Source organism: Nycticebus coucang, chromosome 14 (assembly GCF_027406575.1).
Source record: "Nycticebus coucang isolate mNycCou1 chromosome 14, mNycCou1.pri, whole genome shotgun sequence".
NCBI lineage: Eukaryota > Metazoa > Chordata > Mammalia > Primates > Lorisidae > Nycticebus > Nycticebus coucang.
Genome location: NC_069793.1, coordinates 56,176,017 through 56,196,150, shown reverse-complemented (window position 1 = coordinate 56,196,150; position 20,134 = coordinate 56,176,017). Strand labels below are relative to the sequence as shown.

Here is a 20,134-nt window from a genome sequence, read left to right as displayed (position 1 = left end):
GGAGAATCGCGTAAGCCTAAGAGTTAAGAGGTTGCTGTGAGCCGTGTGCCGCCACGGCACTCTACCCGAGGGCGGTACAGTGAGACTCTGTCTCTACAAAAAAAAAACAAAAACTGGACCCACACCTTTCACCATTAAATAAGACAGACTCTCACTGGATCAAAGATTTAAACTTAAGACATGAAACTATAAAAATACTTGAAGAAAGTGCAGGGAAAACTCTTGAAGGAATCGGCCTGGGTGAATATTTTATGAGGAGGACTCAGCCAAGAACATAGTAAGTAAAGCAAGCAGACAGCCCTCAGAATGGGAGAAAATATTTGCAGGTTATACCTCCGATAAAGGTCTAATAACCAGAATCCACAGAGAACTCAAACGTATTAGCAAGAACACATGATCCCATCTCAGAGTCGGCAAGGGATTTGAAGAGAAATTTCAAGTGATCCCATGGCAGGCTGGGAAAGGGACTTGAAGAGAAACTTCTCTAAAGAAGACAGACGCACGATCTACAAACACATGAAAAAAAGCTCATAATCCTTAATCATCAGAGAAACGCAAATCAAAACTACTTTGAGATATCACCTAACCCCAGTAAGAGTAGCCCACACAACAAAATCCCAAAACCAGAGATGTTGGCGTGATGTGGAGAAAAGGGCACACTTCTACACTGCTGGTGGGAATGCACACTAATACGTTCCTTTTGGAAGGATGTTTGGAGAATACTTAGAGATCTAAAAATAGACCTGCCATTCGATCCTATAATTCCTTTACTAGGTTTATACCCAGAAGACCAAAAATCACAATATAACAAAGACATCTGTACCAGAATGTTTATTGCAACCCAATTCATAATTGCTAAGTCATGGAAGAAGCCCAAGTGCACCTCCACCCATGAATGGACTAGCAAATTGTGGTACATGTATACCATGGAATATTATACAGCCTTAAAGAGAGATGGAGACTTTACCTCTTGCATGTTTACATGGATGGAACTGGAACATATTCTTCTTAGCAAAGTATTTCAGGAATTGAAGAAAAAGTATCCAATGTACTCAGCCCTACTATGAACCTAAATTATAGCTTTCACATGAGGCTATAAACCAACTATAGCACAAGACTATGGGGAAAGGGCCAAGGAAGGGGAAGGGAGCGGGGAGGTTAGGAGAGCGGGAGGGTAATGGGTGGGGCCACACCTACGGTGCATCCTAGAATGGGTACAGGCGAAACTTACTAAAGGCAGAATACAAATGTCTACATACAATAACTAAGAAAATGCCATGAAGGCTACGTTGAACAGTTTGATGAGAATATTTCAGATTGTATATGAAACCAGCACATTGTACCCCTTGATAGCACAAATGTACACAGCTATGATTTAACAATAAAAAAATAAAAATAGGGCGGCTCCTGTGGCTCAGTCGGTGAGGTGCCGGCCCCATATGCCAAGGGTGGCGGGTTCAGACCCGGCCCCGGCCAAACTGCAACCAGAAAATAGCCGGGTGTTGTGGTGGGCGCCTGTGGTCCCAGCTACTCGGGAGGCTGAGGCAGGATAATCGCTTAAGCCCAGGAGTTGGAGGTTGCTGTGAGCTGTCTGAGGCCACGGCACTCTACCGAGGGCCGTAGGGTGGGACTCTGTCTCTACAAAAAAAGAAAAATAATAATAAATAAATAAATAAATAAATAAAAATAAAATAAAATAATTAAAAAAATAAAATGATATGAGCCAGCAAAAAAAAAAAAAAAGAACAGTAAAAATTAGTGAACTATCACTCTTTTGAAAGCAACAAGCTCTGCTGTTATTGAAAATCTGGCTTTGAGTAAAATCAAAAATAAAATAAAATCACTATATGAAATAAGAAGTATTAAGGGTGCATCAATTAAAAACAGAATAGAACCAAATAACAACAAAAAATTTGGTTTTGCTATCCTCTGCTTTCCTATTCAGGGCAATTCTCAACACATTTCCTCTGTACATATGCCTTATTTACATTTTTACAAAAGAAAACAATAGTTCACCCATTTTCAGATTGTATTGCTACATTCTGTTCCCAAGAGATGGTTAAATGTTATACATCATGTCTTTTATTATTATTGTTGTTGTTGTTGTTTAAAGCATTCTTTCTGTCCATCTGTGTTTTCACAAAGCGTATCTAGTCTGCAAAACAGATATGTAGCTCCATTCTCTTTAAAGCCTTATGCCATCATCTCAGCCAGAAGATAGGTTTCATATATCTATGCCACTTACTGGAATTTGCTTGATGGTGTTATCAATTTGTCTTATAACTTTTATTTCTAATCTATATAAAACAAAAATATTTTATTCTTTTATGTTGCCCTTAATATCATTTACTCTCATGGGTGCTTAGTAATGTTTGTAACAAGGAAAATTGCTTTTCCATTTAAAGCACTTAAATAAGTTTGTTAAATTTTGAATATAAAATAATTAAGTTAAAACTGAAATAAAAATGCCTCAAAAAGTGTTGTAGAAAACTAAGTTTCAGGGGGGAGGAGACAAGATGGCTGACTGAAGCCAGCTTTCCACAGAGGCTCCCGTTCAGAAGGAGAGTTAAAGGACAAAAATTCAGCAAGTAACCTGGTGGACTTGAGCTGCACTAAGAGAGAAGGTTGTAGAACGCACGTCAACCCCGCTGAGGCGAGCTGCGACCACAAGGATACAAACAAAACGTACAAAATCCATCACCAAGCAGACGGGAGTCCTCTCCCCCATGAGAACGGCTCAGAGTGCCCCACAAACAACCGGGCAGAGTTCAAAGGTCCTCCCACTACACTCCACGGGATAGAACCTCTAAAAACTGGACCTATCTCCCCTACTAGGGTGTCACGGCGTCCTCCTGCCAGGCATAAAACTGTATAAACTGTATATAGTCTCTACCTGGAATTCTGAGCTCCCAGTGCTCCCCTTTGCTCACACTGGGGTCTGGAGGCCAGTCCCGGTCGGTCGGCGGAGAGGGGACTGCACCGGAGTGGCAGTTCCCTGAGGCACAGTGCGACAGCCGTCTTTTGGTGACAATACGGCCAGGCGTAAAACTGTGTAAAGCTATGTGTGTTCTCTGGCAACAACCCCGGGCTTCCAGCGCTCCCCTCACTCCCCTCTGCTCTCGCTCCAAGGTCTGGAGGCCTGTCCCCCAGGAGTCCAGACTCTTGGGCAGTTGCTTGAGGGGTGTAGACAGTGCTGGGCTGCAGCCGGTAGGTGCAGACTCTGGGATACGGGAGCGGAGAGAGGACGGTTGGCCGGAGGGGAGCTACACCGGAGCAACGGTTGCCTGAGCCATAAGGCAGCAGCCCTCTTTTGCTAGCAATACGGCTCACTACAGAATATTCTGAAGCCACACCCCCTGTCTCCCTGGGCAACCAGAGACTCTGAGTTTGCCTGAGGCAACTCCAATTTGCAAACCAGGGAAACTCCCAGGGCGGGGCTGACCCAGAGGTCTGCTTTACTAAACCTAAGACGCACCTGGCCCTCAGGGGATCATCAAACTATAGACAATACAAGAGCAAAAACAAGCTGATTTGGAACTCAATTCAGCTTCTCTTCTGCAGGGGAAACGCAGAGTTGTTCTGTTCTGTTAGTAACATTAATCAGGGGCGAGACTGGACCTGAGTGAAAACCCCTCAACCTTCATCTAGCACCCAAGGTTGTCAGGCCTCACATCCTCCTCCTGGAGAGAGGCAGACCGCAGCGGCCTGGCAGACTCCCTTGTGATTCAGGCAGGTACAAACTCCTGGAGTACCGATTCACTACAGGCAACTGGGTCAGCCAACTGCAGGGCTATCAGTGACTGGGTGTGAAGTGGTGCAAGGTGGGGAAGGAGGCAGCAATCTTCCCAGACTGATTTATAGGCTGGGTGGCTTCTCCTGACTCCACACAGCACTGGAGCAAGCCACACCAGAGCAGTCACCAGACCCCTGTGATCCAGTTCCCAGAGACCTCTTAAACTCTCTCACCCGAGACAGGTGCAGACTGAGACAATTGATTTGGACATTTTTGAACTGAACCAATCACCTGAGGACAAATCAGGTGGTGCCCTAGGTGCACGGTGGTAGGAAGGTTTGATTTTTCTTTTCCAATTGTTTGCCGGTGGGGGGCGGGGTGACTTAATTGCTGATATTTCTCCACAGCTGAGACTTCAATCCAAAGTATCTGTTTCACTAGGGTGAAACAGAAACCAGGTGAAAACAAGGCAGAACCATTTAGCCCCACCACACCAGAGAAGGCCCCAGTTTCTCAGGCCACAACACTGTACGGGCCCTCGACAAAGCCCCAGGGGAAAAAATCAGAGGGAGTAAAACAACCATGGGGCAGAATCAGCGGAAAAACTCTGGTAACATGAATAACCAGAATAGATCAACCCCTCCAAGGAAAGATATGGCAGATGCAATTGAAGATCCCATTCATAAACAACTGGCTGTCAGAAATTGAATTCAGAATTCAGAATTTGGATTGCAGACAAGATTAACAAAGTGGAATTAGGAATTCGAGGAGAAATTCAAAAGTTGTCTCAAGAATTTAACGAATTTAAAGACAAAACCACCAAAGACTTAGACACACTGAAGCAAGAATTTGCAGCACTCAAAGATATGAAAAATACAGTAGAATCCCTCAGTAACAGAATGGAGCAAGCAGAAGAAAGGATTTATGACATCGAAGATAAAGCCTTTGAACGCTCCCAAACTCTCAAAGAGGAAGAGAAATGGAGAGCAAAAACGGATCACTCTCTCAGAGAGCTCTGGGATAATTCGAAGAGGGCGAATATCTGAATCATAGGAGTTCCAGAAACAGATGAAGTGGCCTCGCTGGGCACAGAGGCCCTTCTGCATGAAATTATGAAAGAGAATTTTCCAGACATGCCTAGAGATTCTGAAATTCAGATAGCGGACAGCTTCAGAACCCCAGCACGACTCAACCCCAATAAGACATCCCCAAGGCATATCATAATTAACTTCAGTAAAGTTAATATGAAGGAGAAAATCCTCAAAGCTGCCAGGAGAAAGAAAACCATTACCTTCAAAGGCAAGAATATTAGAATGACTGCAGATCTCTCTGCTGAAACTTTTCAAGCCAGAAGAGGGTGGTCACCGACTTTTAATCTCCTAAACCAAAATAACTTTCAACCCCGGATCTTGTATCCAGCTAAACTGAGTTTCATTTATGATGGAGAAATTAAATACTTTAATGACATTCATATGTTGAAGAAATTTGCCATAACCAAACCAGCTCTTCAGGATATTCTCAGACCTATCCTCCATAATGACCAACCCAATCCTATACCACAAAAGTAAACTCACTCAGAAACTTCGAATCAAACTCCAATTTCCCCACTGGCGAAAGGATTAAAAATGGCCACTGGACTTTTGAAAAACTCGATACCCAAAACTTCACCAGACTTATCAATATTCTCCATTAATGTGAACGGCTTAAACTGTCCTCTAAAGAGGCATACTTTAGCTGACTGGATTCAAAAACTCAGGCCAGATATCTGTTGTATACAAGAGTCACATCTTAACCTAAAAGACAAATACAGACTCAGGGTGAAAGGATGGTCGTCCATATTTTAGGCAAACGGTAATCAGAAAAAAGCAGGTGTTGCAATTTTATTTGCAGCTACAATAGGCTTTAAACCAACAAAACTAAGGAAGGACAAGAATGGTCACTTCATATTTGTTAAGGGTAATACTCACTATGATGAGATCTCAATTATTAATATCTATGCACCCAACCAAAATGCACCTCAATTTATAAAAGAAACTCTAACAGACATGAGCAACTTGATTTCCTCCAGCTCCATAATCGTCGGAGATTTCAACACTCCTTTGGCAGTGTTGGATCGATCCTCCAACAAGAAGCTGAGCAAAGAAATCTTAGATTTAAACCTAACCATCCAACATTTGGATTTAGCAGACATCTACAGAACATTTCATCCCAACAAAACTGAATACACATACTTCTCATCAGCCCATGGAACTTACTCCAAAATCGATCACATCTTAGGTCGCAACTCTAACCTCAGTAAATTTAAAGGAATAGAAATTATTCCATACATCTTCTCAGACCACCATGGAATAAAACTTGAGCTGAGTAACAACAGGAATCTGCATACTCATACAAAAACATGGAAGTTAAATAACCTTATGCTGAATGATAGCTGGGTCAGAGATGAGATTAAGAAAGAAATCGCCAATTTTTTGGAACAAAACAACAATGAAGACACGAACTATCAGAACCTCTGGGACACTGCAAAAGCAGTTCTAAGAGGGAAATTTATAGCACTGCAAGCCTTCCTCAAGAGAACGGAAAGAGAGGACGTTAACAACTTAATGGGACATCTCAAGCAACTGGAAAAGGAAGAATATTCCAACCCCAAACCCAGTAGAAGAAAAGAAATAACCAAAATTAGAGCAGAATTAAATGAAATTGAATACAAAAGAATAATACAACAGATCAATAAATCAAAAAGCTGGTTTTTTGAAAAGGTCAATAAAATAGATAAACCTTTGGCCAACCTAATCAGAAAAAAAAAGAGGAAAATCTCTAATCTCATCAATCAGAAACGACAAAGACGAAATAACAACAGACTCCTCAGAAATCCAAAAAATCCTTAATGAATATTACAAGAAACTTTATTCTCAGAAATATGAAAATCTGAAGGAAACTGACCAATACTTGGAAGCACGCCACCTTCCAAGACTCAGCCAGAATCAAGTGGAAATGTTGAACAGCCTCATATCAAGTTCGGAAATAGCATCAACCATACAAAACCTCCCTAAAAAGAAAAGCCCGGGTCCAGATGGTTTCACGTCTGAATTCTACCAAACCTTTAAAGAGGAATTAGTACCTATATTACTTAACCTGTTCCAAAAGGTAGAAAAAGAAGGAAGACTACCCAACACGTTCTATGAAGCAAACATCACCCTGATCCCCAAACCAGGGAAAGACCCAACAAGAAAAGAAAATTATAGACCGATATCACTAATGAATATAGATGCAAAAATATTCAACAAGATCCTAACAGACAGAATCCAGCAACACATCAAACAAAGTATACATCATGACCAAGTCGGTTTTATCCCAGGATCTCAAGGCTGGTTCAATATACGTAAATCTATAAATGTAATCCAGCACATAAACAAATTAAAAAACAAAGACCATATGATTCTCTCAATCGATGCAGAAAAAGCTTTTGATAATATCCAGCATCCCTTCATGATCAGAACACTTAAGAAAATCGGTATAGAAGGGACATTTCTTAAACTGATAGAGACCATCTACAGCAAACCCACAGCCAATATCATATTGAATGGAGTTAAATTGGAATCATCTCCACTCAGATCAGGAACCAGACAAGGCTGCCCACTGTCTCCATTGCTTTTTAACATTGTAATGGAAGTTTTAGCCACTGCAATTAGGGAAGAAAAGGTGATCAAGGGTATCCATATAGGGTCAGAAGAGATCGAACTTTCATTCTTCACGGATGATATGATAGTATATCTGGAAAACACTAGGGACTCTACTACAAAACTCTTAGAAGTGATCAAGGAATACAGCAGCGTCTCAGGTTACAAAATCAACATTCATAAATCGGTAGCCTTTATATATACTAACAACAGTCAAGTTGAAAAAACAGTTAAGGACTCTATCCCATTCACAGTAGTGCCAAAGAAGATGAAATATTTGGGAATTTATCTAACAAAGGACGTGAAAGATCTCTATAAAGAGAACTATGAAACTCTAAGAAAAGAAATAGCTGAAAATATTAACAAATGGAAAAACATACCATGCTCATGGCTGGGAAGAATCAACATAGTTAAAATGTCTATACTACCCAAAGCAATATATAATTTCAATGCAATCCCTATTAAAGCTCCACTGTCATACTTTAAAGATCTGGAAAAAACAATACTTCGTTTTATATGGAATCAGAAAAAACCTCGAATAGCCAAGACATTACTCAGAAATAAAAACAAAGCAGGAGGAATTACACTACCAGACCTCAGACTATACTACAAATCAATAGTGATCAAAGCAGCATGGTATTAGCACAAAAACAGAGAGGTAGATGTCTGGAATAGAATAGAGAATCAAGAGATGAATCCAGCTACTTACCGTTATTTAATCTTTGACAAGCCAATTAAAAACATTCAGTGGGGAAAAGATTCCCTATTTAACAAATGGTGCTGTGTGAACTGGCTGGCAACCTGTAAAAGACTGAATGTGGACCCACACCTTTCACCATTAACTAAGATAGACTCTCACTGGATCAAAGATTTAAACTTAAGACATGAAACTATAAAAATACTAGAGGAGAGTGCAGGGAAAACCCTTGAAGAAATCGGGATGGGCGAGTATTTTATGAGGAGGACCCCCCAGGCAATTGAAGCAGCTTCAAAAATACACTACTGGGACTTGATCAAACTAAAAAGCTTCTGCACAGCCAAGGACACAGTAAGTAAAGCAAGCAAACAGCCCTCAGAATGGGAGAAGATATTTCCAGGTTATGTCTCTGACAAAGGTTTAATAACCAGAATCCACAGAGAACTCAAACGTATTAGCAAGAATAGAACAAGGGATCCCATCGCAGGCTGGGCAAGGGATTTGAAGAGAAACTTCTCCGAGGAAGACAGGCGTGCGGCCTTCAGACATATGAAAAAATGCTCATCATCTTTAATCATCAGAGAAATGCAAATCAAAACTACTTTGAGATACCATCTAACTCCAGTGAGACTAGCCTATATCACAAAATCCCAAGACCAGAGATGTTGGCGTGGATGTGGAGAAAAGGGAACACTTTTGCACTGCTGGTGGGAATGCAAATTAATACATTCCTTTTGGAAAGAGATATGGAGAACACTTAGAGATCTAAAAATAGATCTGCCATTCAATCCTGTAATTCCTCTACTGGGCATATACCCAGAAGACCAAAAATCACATCATAACAAAGATATTTGTACCAGAATGTTTATTGCAGCCCAATTCATAATTGCTAAGTCATGGAAGAAGCCCAGGTGCCCATCGATCCACGAATGGATTAATAAATTGTGGTATATGTACACCATGGAATATTATGCAGCCTTAAAGAAAGATGGAGACTTTACCTCTTTCATGTTTACATGGATGGAGCTGGAACACATTCTTCTTAGTAAAGTATCTCAAGAATGGAAGAGAAAGTACCCAATGTACTCAGCCCTACTATGAGACTAATTTAGGGTTTTCACATGAAAGCTATAACCCAGTTACAACCTAAGAATAGGGGGGAGGGGGAAAGGACGGGGAGGGAGGGGGGACGTGCGTAGAAGGAAGGGGATTGGTGGGATTACACCAGCGGTGCATCTTACAAGGGTATATGTGAAACTTGGTAAACGGTCTGTGAAGCTAGTGAATGATGCCCCATGATCATATCAATGTACACAGTTATGATTTAATTAAAAAAAAAAGAAAACTAAGTTTCAACTGATTGTTTCTGTATACTGACTATTTTTAAATACATGGAAGATACTTATAAAGGGTCTAAGAGATGCTAGAACTGTAAGAAGGATTATCAACAGAATAAAAAAATAGAAGTGAGAATATAATGAATATAACTTGGCTAAATAAAAGCACACTTATTTCTAAAAAAAAAGAAAGTACAATTTTTAAGTTACATTTTTCTCACTTCCAGCACAAAGTTCCATTGGTAGAAGAGCTCCTCACCCAGGGGGCGCAGTGTACATGCTCACAATGTGCACATTAGGTGAGATCCTGCCTCATGTCCTCCCTCCCTCTGCCAAACGTCCTCCCTCCTCCCACTTCACACTTACCTTAACCCCCAAAGTGGACTATATTAGTGTTTTATTGTTCTTATGAGCATGTAATTGTTCATATACTGATTTCATATTAGTATGGAGGACATTGGATATTTACTTCTCCATTCCTGTGACACTTCACTAAGAAGAATGTATTTCAACTCCAATCAGGTAAATGTAAATGATGCAAAGTCTCCTTTTCTTAATGGCTGAATAATATTCCCTGGTATACACATACCACAGTTTGTTGATCCATTCATGGGTTGATGGGCACTTAGGTTGCTTCCACAACTTGGCAATTATGAATTACACATTCTAGTGTAAATGTTGTTGTGGTAAAATTATTTTTGTTCTTCTAGGTAGATACAAATGGAATTGCAGGGTCAAATGGAAAGTCTACTTTTCAGTCTTTGAGGATTCTCCATACTTCTCTCCAAAAAGGCTGTATTAGCTTGCAACCCACCAGCAGTGTAGAAGTGTTCCCTTCTCTCCACATCCAAGCCAGCATCTGGTGTTTTAGGACTTTGTGATGTGGCCTACTCTTATTGGGGTTAGGTTATATCTTACAGTGGTTTTGATTTGCATTTCTCTGATGATTAAACATGATAAGGATTCTTTCATGTGTTTGTTGGCCACTCATCTGTCATCTTCAGAGAAGTTTCTGTTCAAATCTCTTGCCCACTTATAGAGAGGGTTGTTTGCACTTTACTTGTTTAACTTGAGTTCTCTGTAGATTCTAGTTATCAGGCCTTTGTTAGATTCATAACATGCAAAAATCTTCTCTATGGGAGAAACTTAATGATATTGGCCTGGGGAAAGATTTTATGAAGACTACATTGACAACCTTCAGAATGGGAAAATATATTTGCATGGTACAAATATATGACAAAGAGTTGATAACTAGAATCTACAGAGAACTCGAATTAATCAAAACAAAGAGCAATCACATATATCACTGGGCAAGAGACACGAACAGAATATTCTCTGAAGATAGATGAATAGCCAACAAACACATGAAAAAAATGCTTACTGTCCCTGCTCATCAGAGAAATGCAAATCAAAACCACCCTGAGATATCACCTAACCCCAGTGAAATTAACCAACATCACAAAGTCCCTAAGATGCAGTTGCTGGCACAGTTATGGAGAGAAGGGAACACTTTTACACTGTTAGTGGGATTGCAAACTAATACAGCCTCTTTGGACAGAAGCATGGAGAAGAATCCTCAAAGAACTCAAAATAGACCTTACATTTGATCCCACAATCCCATTACTAGCCATCTATACAGAAAAAAAGAATCATTTTATCATAAGGATATTTGCACTAAATTGTTTAAGAATCATTTTATAAGGATATTTGCACTAAATTGTTTATTGCAGCTCAATTTATAATTGCCAATCAACCAATTGACCATCAACCCATGAATGTATTAGTAAACTGTGGCTATGTATACCAAGGAATACTAGTCAGCCACAAAAAAGACAGACACTTTACATCTTTTATATTAACCTGGACAGAGTTGGAGAACATTCTCTTTAGTAAAGTATCACATGAATGGAAAAGCAAGTATCCAATGTATTCAATACTAATATGAAGCCAGTAGATAAACTAATACGTGCCCACATAAGAGAAAAACTTAATTCAATTCAAGTTGGGGGGAGAGGGAATGAAGGTGGGGAGAGAAGGGAGAAGTGGAGGGGATGGGTGTGCTCCCACTTAATGGGCACAATGTAAGGATATATGGTACATCTCCTGGATGAAGGGCATGACTAAAACAGAGAGTTTACTTAACAAGTGAAAATACTGTAACCTAATTGTTTGTAAACTTATCTTAACCTGAAAAAAAAATCCATCTTCTTCCCTCAAAATTTTCTAGGTCTTCTTTGACATGATGGTCTTTTAAGCAGACAGAATTAAAAAATAACACTTGAGCTGTACAACTGCTGCCAAATTCCACAAAAACACAGTGCACCTCTGTCAAAAGTTGTAACAGACTGTCATATTCAACCCCCATAACTTCTCACCAACTAGCCTCGTGTGACAATGGCACCAGTTAGGTGGGGAAGTCAGAACTAAATCATGAGTATAGTAGCTGTCAATTTAGCCCCTATGGCTTGCTAATATTCTAGTGGGAGGATTATTTCATTGACACTTATTTTATTCTTGGATATTTTAAATATTTTTATTTTAAACATAAAATAAAAAATGTATTTTATTTTAAACATAAAATAAAAATATAAAAGATAAATATATTAATAAAAATAAAAGGATTTGGAACAAAAATTTGGATTCAGTCAAAAGGCCACACTTAAAAGACATAGAAAGCCACATGCAGCCTTAAAGTTACCGTCCTGATCCATGGTCTAAATCTTTTGTTGTCATTTTCAACAGTGTTCACAGTATTTCCTCCAGGAGTAGATTCCATCTCAAGAAATCATTTTCTTTGCTCCTCCATAAAAAGCAATTCTTCATCCCTTAAAGTTTTATCATGATATAGCAGCAATTGAGCTGTTTCATCTTCAGGCTCCACTTCTAATTCTAGTTCTTCTGCTATTTCAACCACATCTCTGGGTTACTTCTTCCATTGAAGTCTTGAACCTCTCAAAGTTATCCATGAGGGTTGGAATCAACTTTTTCCAAACTTCTGCTAATTTTGACATTTTGACCCCCTCCCGTAAATCACAAAAATGACTACAATGACATCCAGATTGGTGAATGCTTTCCAGAAGGTTTTTAACTTTGTCTATATCCATTAGAAGAATCACTATCTATGACAGATACAGCTTTAGGAAATGTATTTCTTAAACAATAAAACCTGAAAGTCAAAGTTACTCCTTGATTCATAAATTACAGAATGGCTGTTGTGTTAGAAGGCATGAAAACATCAATTTCCTTGTATTATACATCTCTACCAGAGCTCTTGAATGACCATACATATTATTAAAGAGCAGTAGTATTTTGAAAGGAATCTTTTTTCTGAGCAGGTCTCAACAGTGGGCTTAAAATAATCAGTAAACCATGCTGTAAATAGATGTACTGTCATCTAAGTTTTGTTGTTGTATTTATAGAGCCCAGGCACCATAGATTTAGAATAATTCTAGAATGTTTGGAATGACAAACAGGCACTTGCTTTAGTCTTTAAAGTCTTTAAGTCATCCGCTACCTTAGCCCCTAAGTCACCCTGTCCCTTGAAGCTTTGAAGCCAGGGATTGACTTCTCCTCTCTACTTATAAAGTCATTGTTAAAAGATGACTTTTAACACATAAGATTTTTTTGTCTACATTGAAAATTTGTGGTTCAGCATAGCCACAAATTATCATCAATTATCTTATATAGATATTCCAGGGAATTTGGTGCAGCTTCTACATCAGCACTTTTTGCTTCACTTTGCACTTTTAAGTTTTGGAGATAAACTTTCTTCTTTCCTTAAACCTCATGAACCAACCTCTACTAGCTTGAACTTTTCTTCTACACTTTCCTTACCTCTCTCAGCCTTCAAAGAATTAAAGAGTTAGGGCCTTACTCTGGATTAGGTTTAGGCTTAAGGGAATGCTATGGCTGGTTTATTCTTTTATACAGACCACTGAAATTTTCTCCATATAAGTAATAATGCTGTTTGAATTTCTCATCATTCATGTTTCTTCTAGAGCACTTTTAATTTTCTTTCAGAACTTTTCCTTTGCATTGAAAACTTGGCTAACTCTTTGGTGCAAGAAGCCTAGGTTTCAGGCCATCTTGGTTTCTGGCATGCCTTCCTCTTTAAGCTTAATCATTTCTAGCCTTTGATTTAAAATGAGAGATGGGCCACTCTTCCATTCACTTAAACACTTAAAGGCCATTGTAGTGTTATTAATTGGCCTAATTTCAATACTTTTATGTCTCAGGGACACAATTACAATAGTAATAAAAAGATATACTAATTACAGAATACCCCAATAGATATAATATTAAAACAGTTTGAAATATTGCAAGAATTACCAAAATATTGCAAGAATTACCAAAACTTATTTATATGAAATAATCACAGACTGTTAGAAAATGGAGCCAACACAAGGTTACCAAAACCTCCAATTTTTAAAAAATAATCCAATATCTGTGAAGTGAAATAATGAGACGTGCAATAACATGAGGTGTGCCTGTATTATATAGAGTTAAATCTCAATTAAAATGGTCACTTATCCTTTTTTCTCACAAAACAAAATAATCCCTTCATAATGATTTCCCCAATTTTTCTTATCCTTTAAAAGTTAAACTTTCATTATCTCCCTAAATATATAGAACAACAATTTGGGCATAGTATCTCAATAGAATTTTAAAAATGAAGAATGGCCAACTAGTTTTTTATAAACTAATGTTTTTCTTCAACCAACTGTTTTGATATTATCACATAGTGGTTAAAATAAGGAGAAAATGACTTCTTATTTCTAATAATTTTAAGAGGAAGCTATTAAAATGATAATATAGATCTATTTTTATTGATGCAGAATAAGTTTGTGATATAGTGTAGAGTATAAAAAGCATACATGATATGATCCTATCAGAAAACATATGTATATAGAAGTGATCGCATTCATGTCTGGAAAAAATGTTCATCTGAATTTTAAGAGTAGTTATCTATCGGTAGTAGAATGAAGGATGACTATAATTTCCTTCTTTACATTCATCTGAAATGCTCGAAATATTCAAGATTAGCCTGTCCATTTTATGGGGGTTGACTATACCAGTTAAGTTTTTTTCTTTACAATGTGTATATATTTGAAACATTCCATAATTTAAAATAGGAAAAGTGTTAAAGAAAAATAGAAAACTAGTACACGTATAGAAGAAAAAAGAAGTGAAGGTAATAATTTTTAAATTGATTGGCTAATTTTTATTTTCTTTACTTTCCTATCTTTATTTTCCTAATTTCTTTTTTTACAACAAATATATTTTTCTTTTATAAAAGCTCTGTGGATAATTTTAAGACTTAGTAAATTTGTAGGGCTTTTTAAAGCACTGACTTTTTATTTAAGGGGAGAGATTTAAACTTTTCAAGTTAGAAATTTCCAGCAAGTTTTTCTGGTCACTTCAAGTAAGCTGCTAAATAACTTTTTAAACAATTTTTAACACATATTTAATATTTATGTAATTTTCTTCTTGATGTAGTTGTTCTTGTTACAGTTCTTTTAATCTGATATTAAGAAAACACATTTTAGCTTTTTAAAATTATTCCATTATTTAATTTATATTTTTATATAATAATTTGAATCCTGGGAAGAATAATATTGATATTTATCTAAGCACAGGCTACAAAAGATGGAGAAGGTCAGGAGGGAGATTCTGGTCTCACTATCAGTCTTTCTCATGAGACCAGACTAACTAAAAATCAACTGGTGTCTCTGTATCTTGAAGAGATCTACATGGAGACTCCATTGTTGCCTTTAGCAACAAACCTAAACACCAAAATATTTGCATTTTTTTCTAATAAAAATGCTCTCCACTTTAATTAAAGTCCATTTGGTCCTCGATAAACAGAAAATAAAATTAGTTTGATTTTCTTTAGTAAAAACTTTAAGATACTTGAAAATGGTAAATTTCCTCTTTACTTCCTCTCCTTAGACCAGCGGTTCTCAACCTATGGGTCATAACCCACAGGAACTGTACTAAAGGGTTGCAGCATTAGGAAGGTTGAGAACCACTGCCTTAGACACTTATTTGTAAATCATTTTTGCCATTAACTGTAGACTTAGAAGAAACCTGAAGATTAAAAATAGCTTCCGTTTGCTTTCTATATACCTCAATAGCAGCTCCATTTTCCATTCTTATGTGAGGAACTTTTCCTTCTGTAAAGTTGGCCCGACCCCATTGTTGTTGAGATGCTTTTCTCTCTACATTTGAGGTTCTTGAGGGCTTGGACCAAAAAGGAATAAAACAAGAAAAAACTTTAAGATATAATATTCTTAGCTGACAAAGAATCTTAATTTAGATTATTTGATAAATCTTTGATGTGTGCCATGATATCTACTATGTACAAGGAAGACAGTTTACTGTCTTTTCCAAGTTCCAAGCCCTATAAACAATTCATTGGCTCATTAGGCTAAAGGAGAGAGACCTTATGAAATTATTCAATTCTATCTCCTAACTCTAGAGAATTTGATATGATACAAAGTAGATACATCAAAACTTATCTGATAATTCTTTGAAATCACCAAAGAAGGCAACATCCCAGCTTTCTTAATCACCCTTGTTGCAAAAGATAAAAATCATCTCAAATAGGTTAAACATAAATTATTGGCCAGGCATGTACAAAATATGCTTTGAGTGAAAATAACATACCAACAACTCACTCAGAGACACATATATGCCAGGACCTATACCATAATACAAATCAGAAATAATAGTTGACATTGAAACTGTGAAAAAAAAAATACAACTTTAGGGGGTGGGAATTTGATTTTTCTTAAACTTACTCCTCTCTGTCTCCAAAGTTGTGCTATATCAACTGTAATCTTACACACTGCCTCTTCTCTATAAAGATAAATGCATTCAAACCAGTCCAATTGGGTAGCCATAGACTGTTTAGAACTAATTTTTAATATAAATTTAAAAATTTTATAAAATATAGTTGATATTCCATCTAGAAAATCAGAAATTGCCTTAAATAATAAAGCCATTAACTATTTAACCATAACTATAAAGCTGATTCTGTATCAGTTGGAAAAAAATACTCAAAACTTCAGATTTAATTCACTTTGAAAACCAATCTATTTCTATATAAACCATTTTTTAAAAAGCAACTGGAATAACATTTCTAATGTTTTAGGATATGAGAACTAATTATTTTGGACAGTGGTCAGAAAAAATCATAAAACAAATTACTAACCAACTTTGCTCATCTCGTCTGTGAGAAAGAAATGTTCCTTTAATAGTTAAGAAGGCAATGAATTAGCTGACAAGGATTCATGGGATAAGGAAGAAGCTAGGGAAGGGATTAGAGAATGGGAAGTCAACTTGCGCTGAGATGTAGAATCTTCAATATTTACCAAATCTTTCCCAGAGGTAAGGTCTCTGTTGCTACTTTTTTCTTTTGGTCTCTCCGGTGATACTATGAATTCTGCACTAGCAATGCTTGATGTCTGTGACATTTCCACCACCAAAACTGGAGAACCCTTTGCTTTACAGGAACAATCACAAAGTTCTTCTTTTTCAGAAGTAGATGAATGGTGGGAACATTTTGTGCATTTTTTATTGATACCACTACCAGCCATTTGCTTAACTAGTAACTTGAAAAAAAGATGTTTCTACAGTTTGAAAAAGAAAACCAGACCAAAAAAGATAAGGCAGTTGCTGGTGAAAACTGTAATTTCCAATCGGTGAAGTCCTTAGGTTAATGATGCACTTCCTTTATATTCACACATGAGAGCTGTAGAAGAAAGAAATCACCATTTAGAAATTTCTTATCCTATTATCCTCCTAGAAATCAGAGAAAAGCTAGCAACCAGCAAAATTATCCAGCATAAATGAAAAGTTAATCTTTACAACAGAATTGGATCTCAAAACTGCTGAAAAATATGATCTAAAACACTCTGGGGACAGGGAAGATAAAATAATTTTATTTTTAAATTTCATTCTTCAAATTTGTATTATGTACATTAAGTACTATATAGACTTAAAGTATCATTATTTGACTTGGGAAATATTATTTTATATGAATTTAGTTGGAGAACAACAATAGCCAATTCGCTGATAAACATCAAAAAAAAAAAAAGGTGCCAAATGAGAAAATAGGGCATTAATAATCCAAATTTTTAAACTGACCCACACACTTTTTTCTTTTAACTTGCTAGTGGATTTAACTGTTAAATTCAGCATTTACCCTTAACAGTTGATAAAACACGTTATCAAAGTATTATGCAAGAGATGACATCTTTTGCATAAAGTAGTCTCCTGGATTGTACTTACTCTTCATAAACAAAAAACAACAGCACCTTACAATAAACAATGTTTCTAGCATAGGTTGTAAAAATCAGTGAAAACAAAATGAATCTTTTTTTTTTTGCTCAATACATGTTTATTTAAAATGTTCTAAATAGGAAGATTAATTTTTATGTTGATTGGTTTTACAGTATTTGTGCATTACTGACACTTCCCAAACATTTTTAATGATTTATTTAAGTAATTTTTCTACTTCTCAAATACTGATTCAATTTAGAGACTCTTTTTTCTAAGTGTTGTTATACAGATGCATGCAAGATTCCTAAGACTTTAACTTTTTACATGATGGAATATTGTATCTCAACTAAGAATAGGCCTGTTTGTATCACCAAGATAGTGCTTGTCTCCTCTGAATTTTAACTCTAACTACCATAATAGTTATGCTAATTATCACAAAGCCAAGACACAGCATATAACAGTAAAGACTTATTTATTGTATCAGTTATATTGTCAAGTTGTCATTTTATTCCTGAAAATTTCAGGTAATCTCTCAACTCCTTCTAATTATTTTTATTTCTTTCATTTTTTTACAAGATCTTTACATCTGTGTTTCTGTACTTAGTCTTTCAGCTCCTTGATCAACAAGCTGTTCCCTAGCCCTTTCTCTGTGACAAAATGCATGTGTTTAACATTTACAAACCAACGAGTGTGATTTCCTTCATGCTTTAACCTACTTATAATTGGAGAGTGAATTACAGTGGTCTAAATGGGAAAACTTACTTGATCCTATTGAAGTTGAGCACATACTTATTTTTATAACATTTTTGTTACCATGGACTTATCCTATTTTTTTATTCAATCATAAACACATAGATCATGTATACATTAATGCATTTATGGGGTTCAGTGTGCTGATTTCATATAGAATTAGGAACACTTACATTACACCCATGAATGGATTAATAAATTGTAGTATATGTATACCATGGAATATTACGCAGCCTTTAAAAAGATGGAGACTTTACCTCTTTTATGTTGGATGGAGCTGGAACATATCCTACTTAGTGAAGCATCTCAAGAATGGAAGAAAAAATATCCAATGTACTCAGTACTATTATGAAACCAATTCACAATCACTCACACTTTCATATGAAGAATAGATCACAACTATGGCCCAAGATGAAGAAGGGAGGAGGAGGAGATGGGAGGGGATTGGGAAGGTCAGATCAAGGGAGGGTGAATGGTGGGATCACACCTATGGTGCATAATGCAAGGGTACGTGTCAGATCTATCAGTATAGAGTATAAATGCCTTAACACAATAATTGAGTAAGGAAAATAAAACTTTAGAGGGGTCCTTTAATAGTTAGTCTTTGCACTTAAAAGGAGGAAAAAAAAATAGTCCCATACTGCTTTCGTATCTTAAATATAAGAAGTGTTTTAGCAGTTTAAATTTTTTTAAAGTTATTACACCGAGCTTTCCTTTGAAATATAGTTTACAACCAAATCAACTGTAACATACACACTGGCACTTTAGCACCAGGGTAAACTTTAAAAAGAAATTATTTCTGGCCCTTTAAAATTAGGCCATAATATAAAAAAGTCCATCATCTTATATTCAGCAAATTCATACTAAAATAATTCTGAAAGCCAAGAAAACTTTACATATGCTATAAGTTTATTACATATATTTACATGGCTCTTTCTTCCCCAGGTACTTAAAACTTTCGCATTATGTACAACTCCCCACTTTATGGAAGTTTTTCAGGGATGATGAGTCCAGATCACTGTGTCGATAGTATAGGCAGTGCTGCAATACAAAAATGTATTTTGAAAGCTATTCAGAGACCATTAAATACTATTTCTATAAAACACTCATTCAGAGACCATTAAATACTACTTCTATAAAAAATGGTTTTGGTACATTTGTTGACAGAGACCTATCTACTGCCATTAAAAACTAGGGTCACTGGGGTATATTGTGCCTTATTCTAATGAGCCTCTAGTACCCTTTCCATATTAACCATTGTACAATTTACATTCAGAAAAAAATTCATATTTTCTGTTGAGAGTACTTCAGGTTGTTAGCAACTGGTGTGGCTGTTTCTAGTATACTGAAATTTCAAATGTCCCACTAGTTTTCTTTTTTTTTTTTTTTTTCCTTTTTTTTTTTTTTTTTTTTTATTGTTGGGGATTCATTGAGGGTACAATAAGCCAGTTACACTGATTGCAATTGTTAGGTAAAGTCCCTCTTGCAATCATGTCTTGCCCCCATAAAATGTGACACACACCAAGGCCCCACCCTCCTCCCTCCATCCCTCTTTCTGCTTCCCCCCCATAACCTTAATTGTCATTAATTGTCCTCATATCAAGATTGAGTACATAGGATTCATGCTTCTCCATTTTTGTGATGCTTTACTAAG

General features: G+C 36.8%; 1 protein-coding gene across 2 annotated transcripts in view; it reads right to left on the bottom strand.

Annotated features, from left to right (window-relative positions):
- Positions 1 to 20,134, bottom strand: part of STK33 (serine/threonine kinase 33) — a 321,663-nt gene that overhangs the window by 111,008 nt on the left and 190,521 nt on the right. For both annotated transcript variants that reach the window (XM_053562040.1, XM_053562041.1), the window contains exons 2-4: positions 19,407 to 19,521; positions 16,821 to 17,200; positions 15,574 to 15,687 (exon numbers count right to left, since the gene is read on the bottom strand). In XM_053562040.1, the coding sequence (XP_053418015.1) occupies positions 15,574 to 15,687; positions 16,821 to 17,045 (339 nt within the window). In that variant the 5' untranslated portion in view covers positions 17,046 to 17,200; positions 19,407 to 19,521. The remainder of the gene's footprint in view (positions 1 to 15,573; positions 15,688 to 16,820; positions 17,201 to 19,406; positions 19,522 to 20,134) is intronic.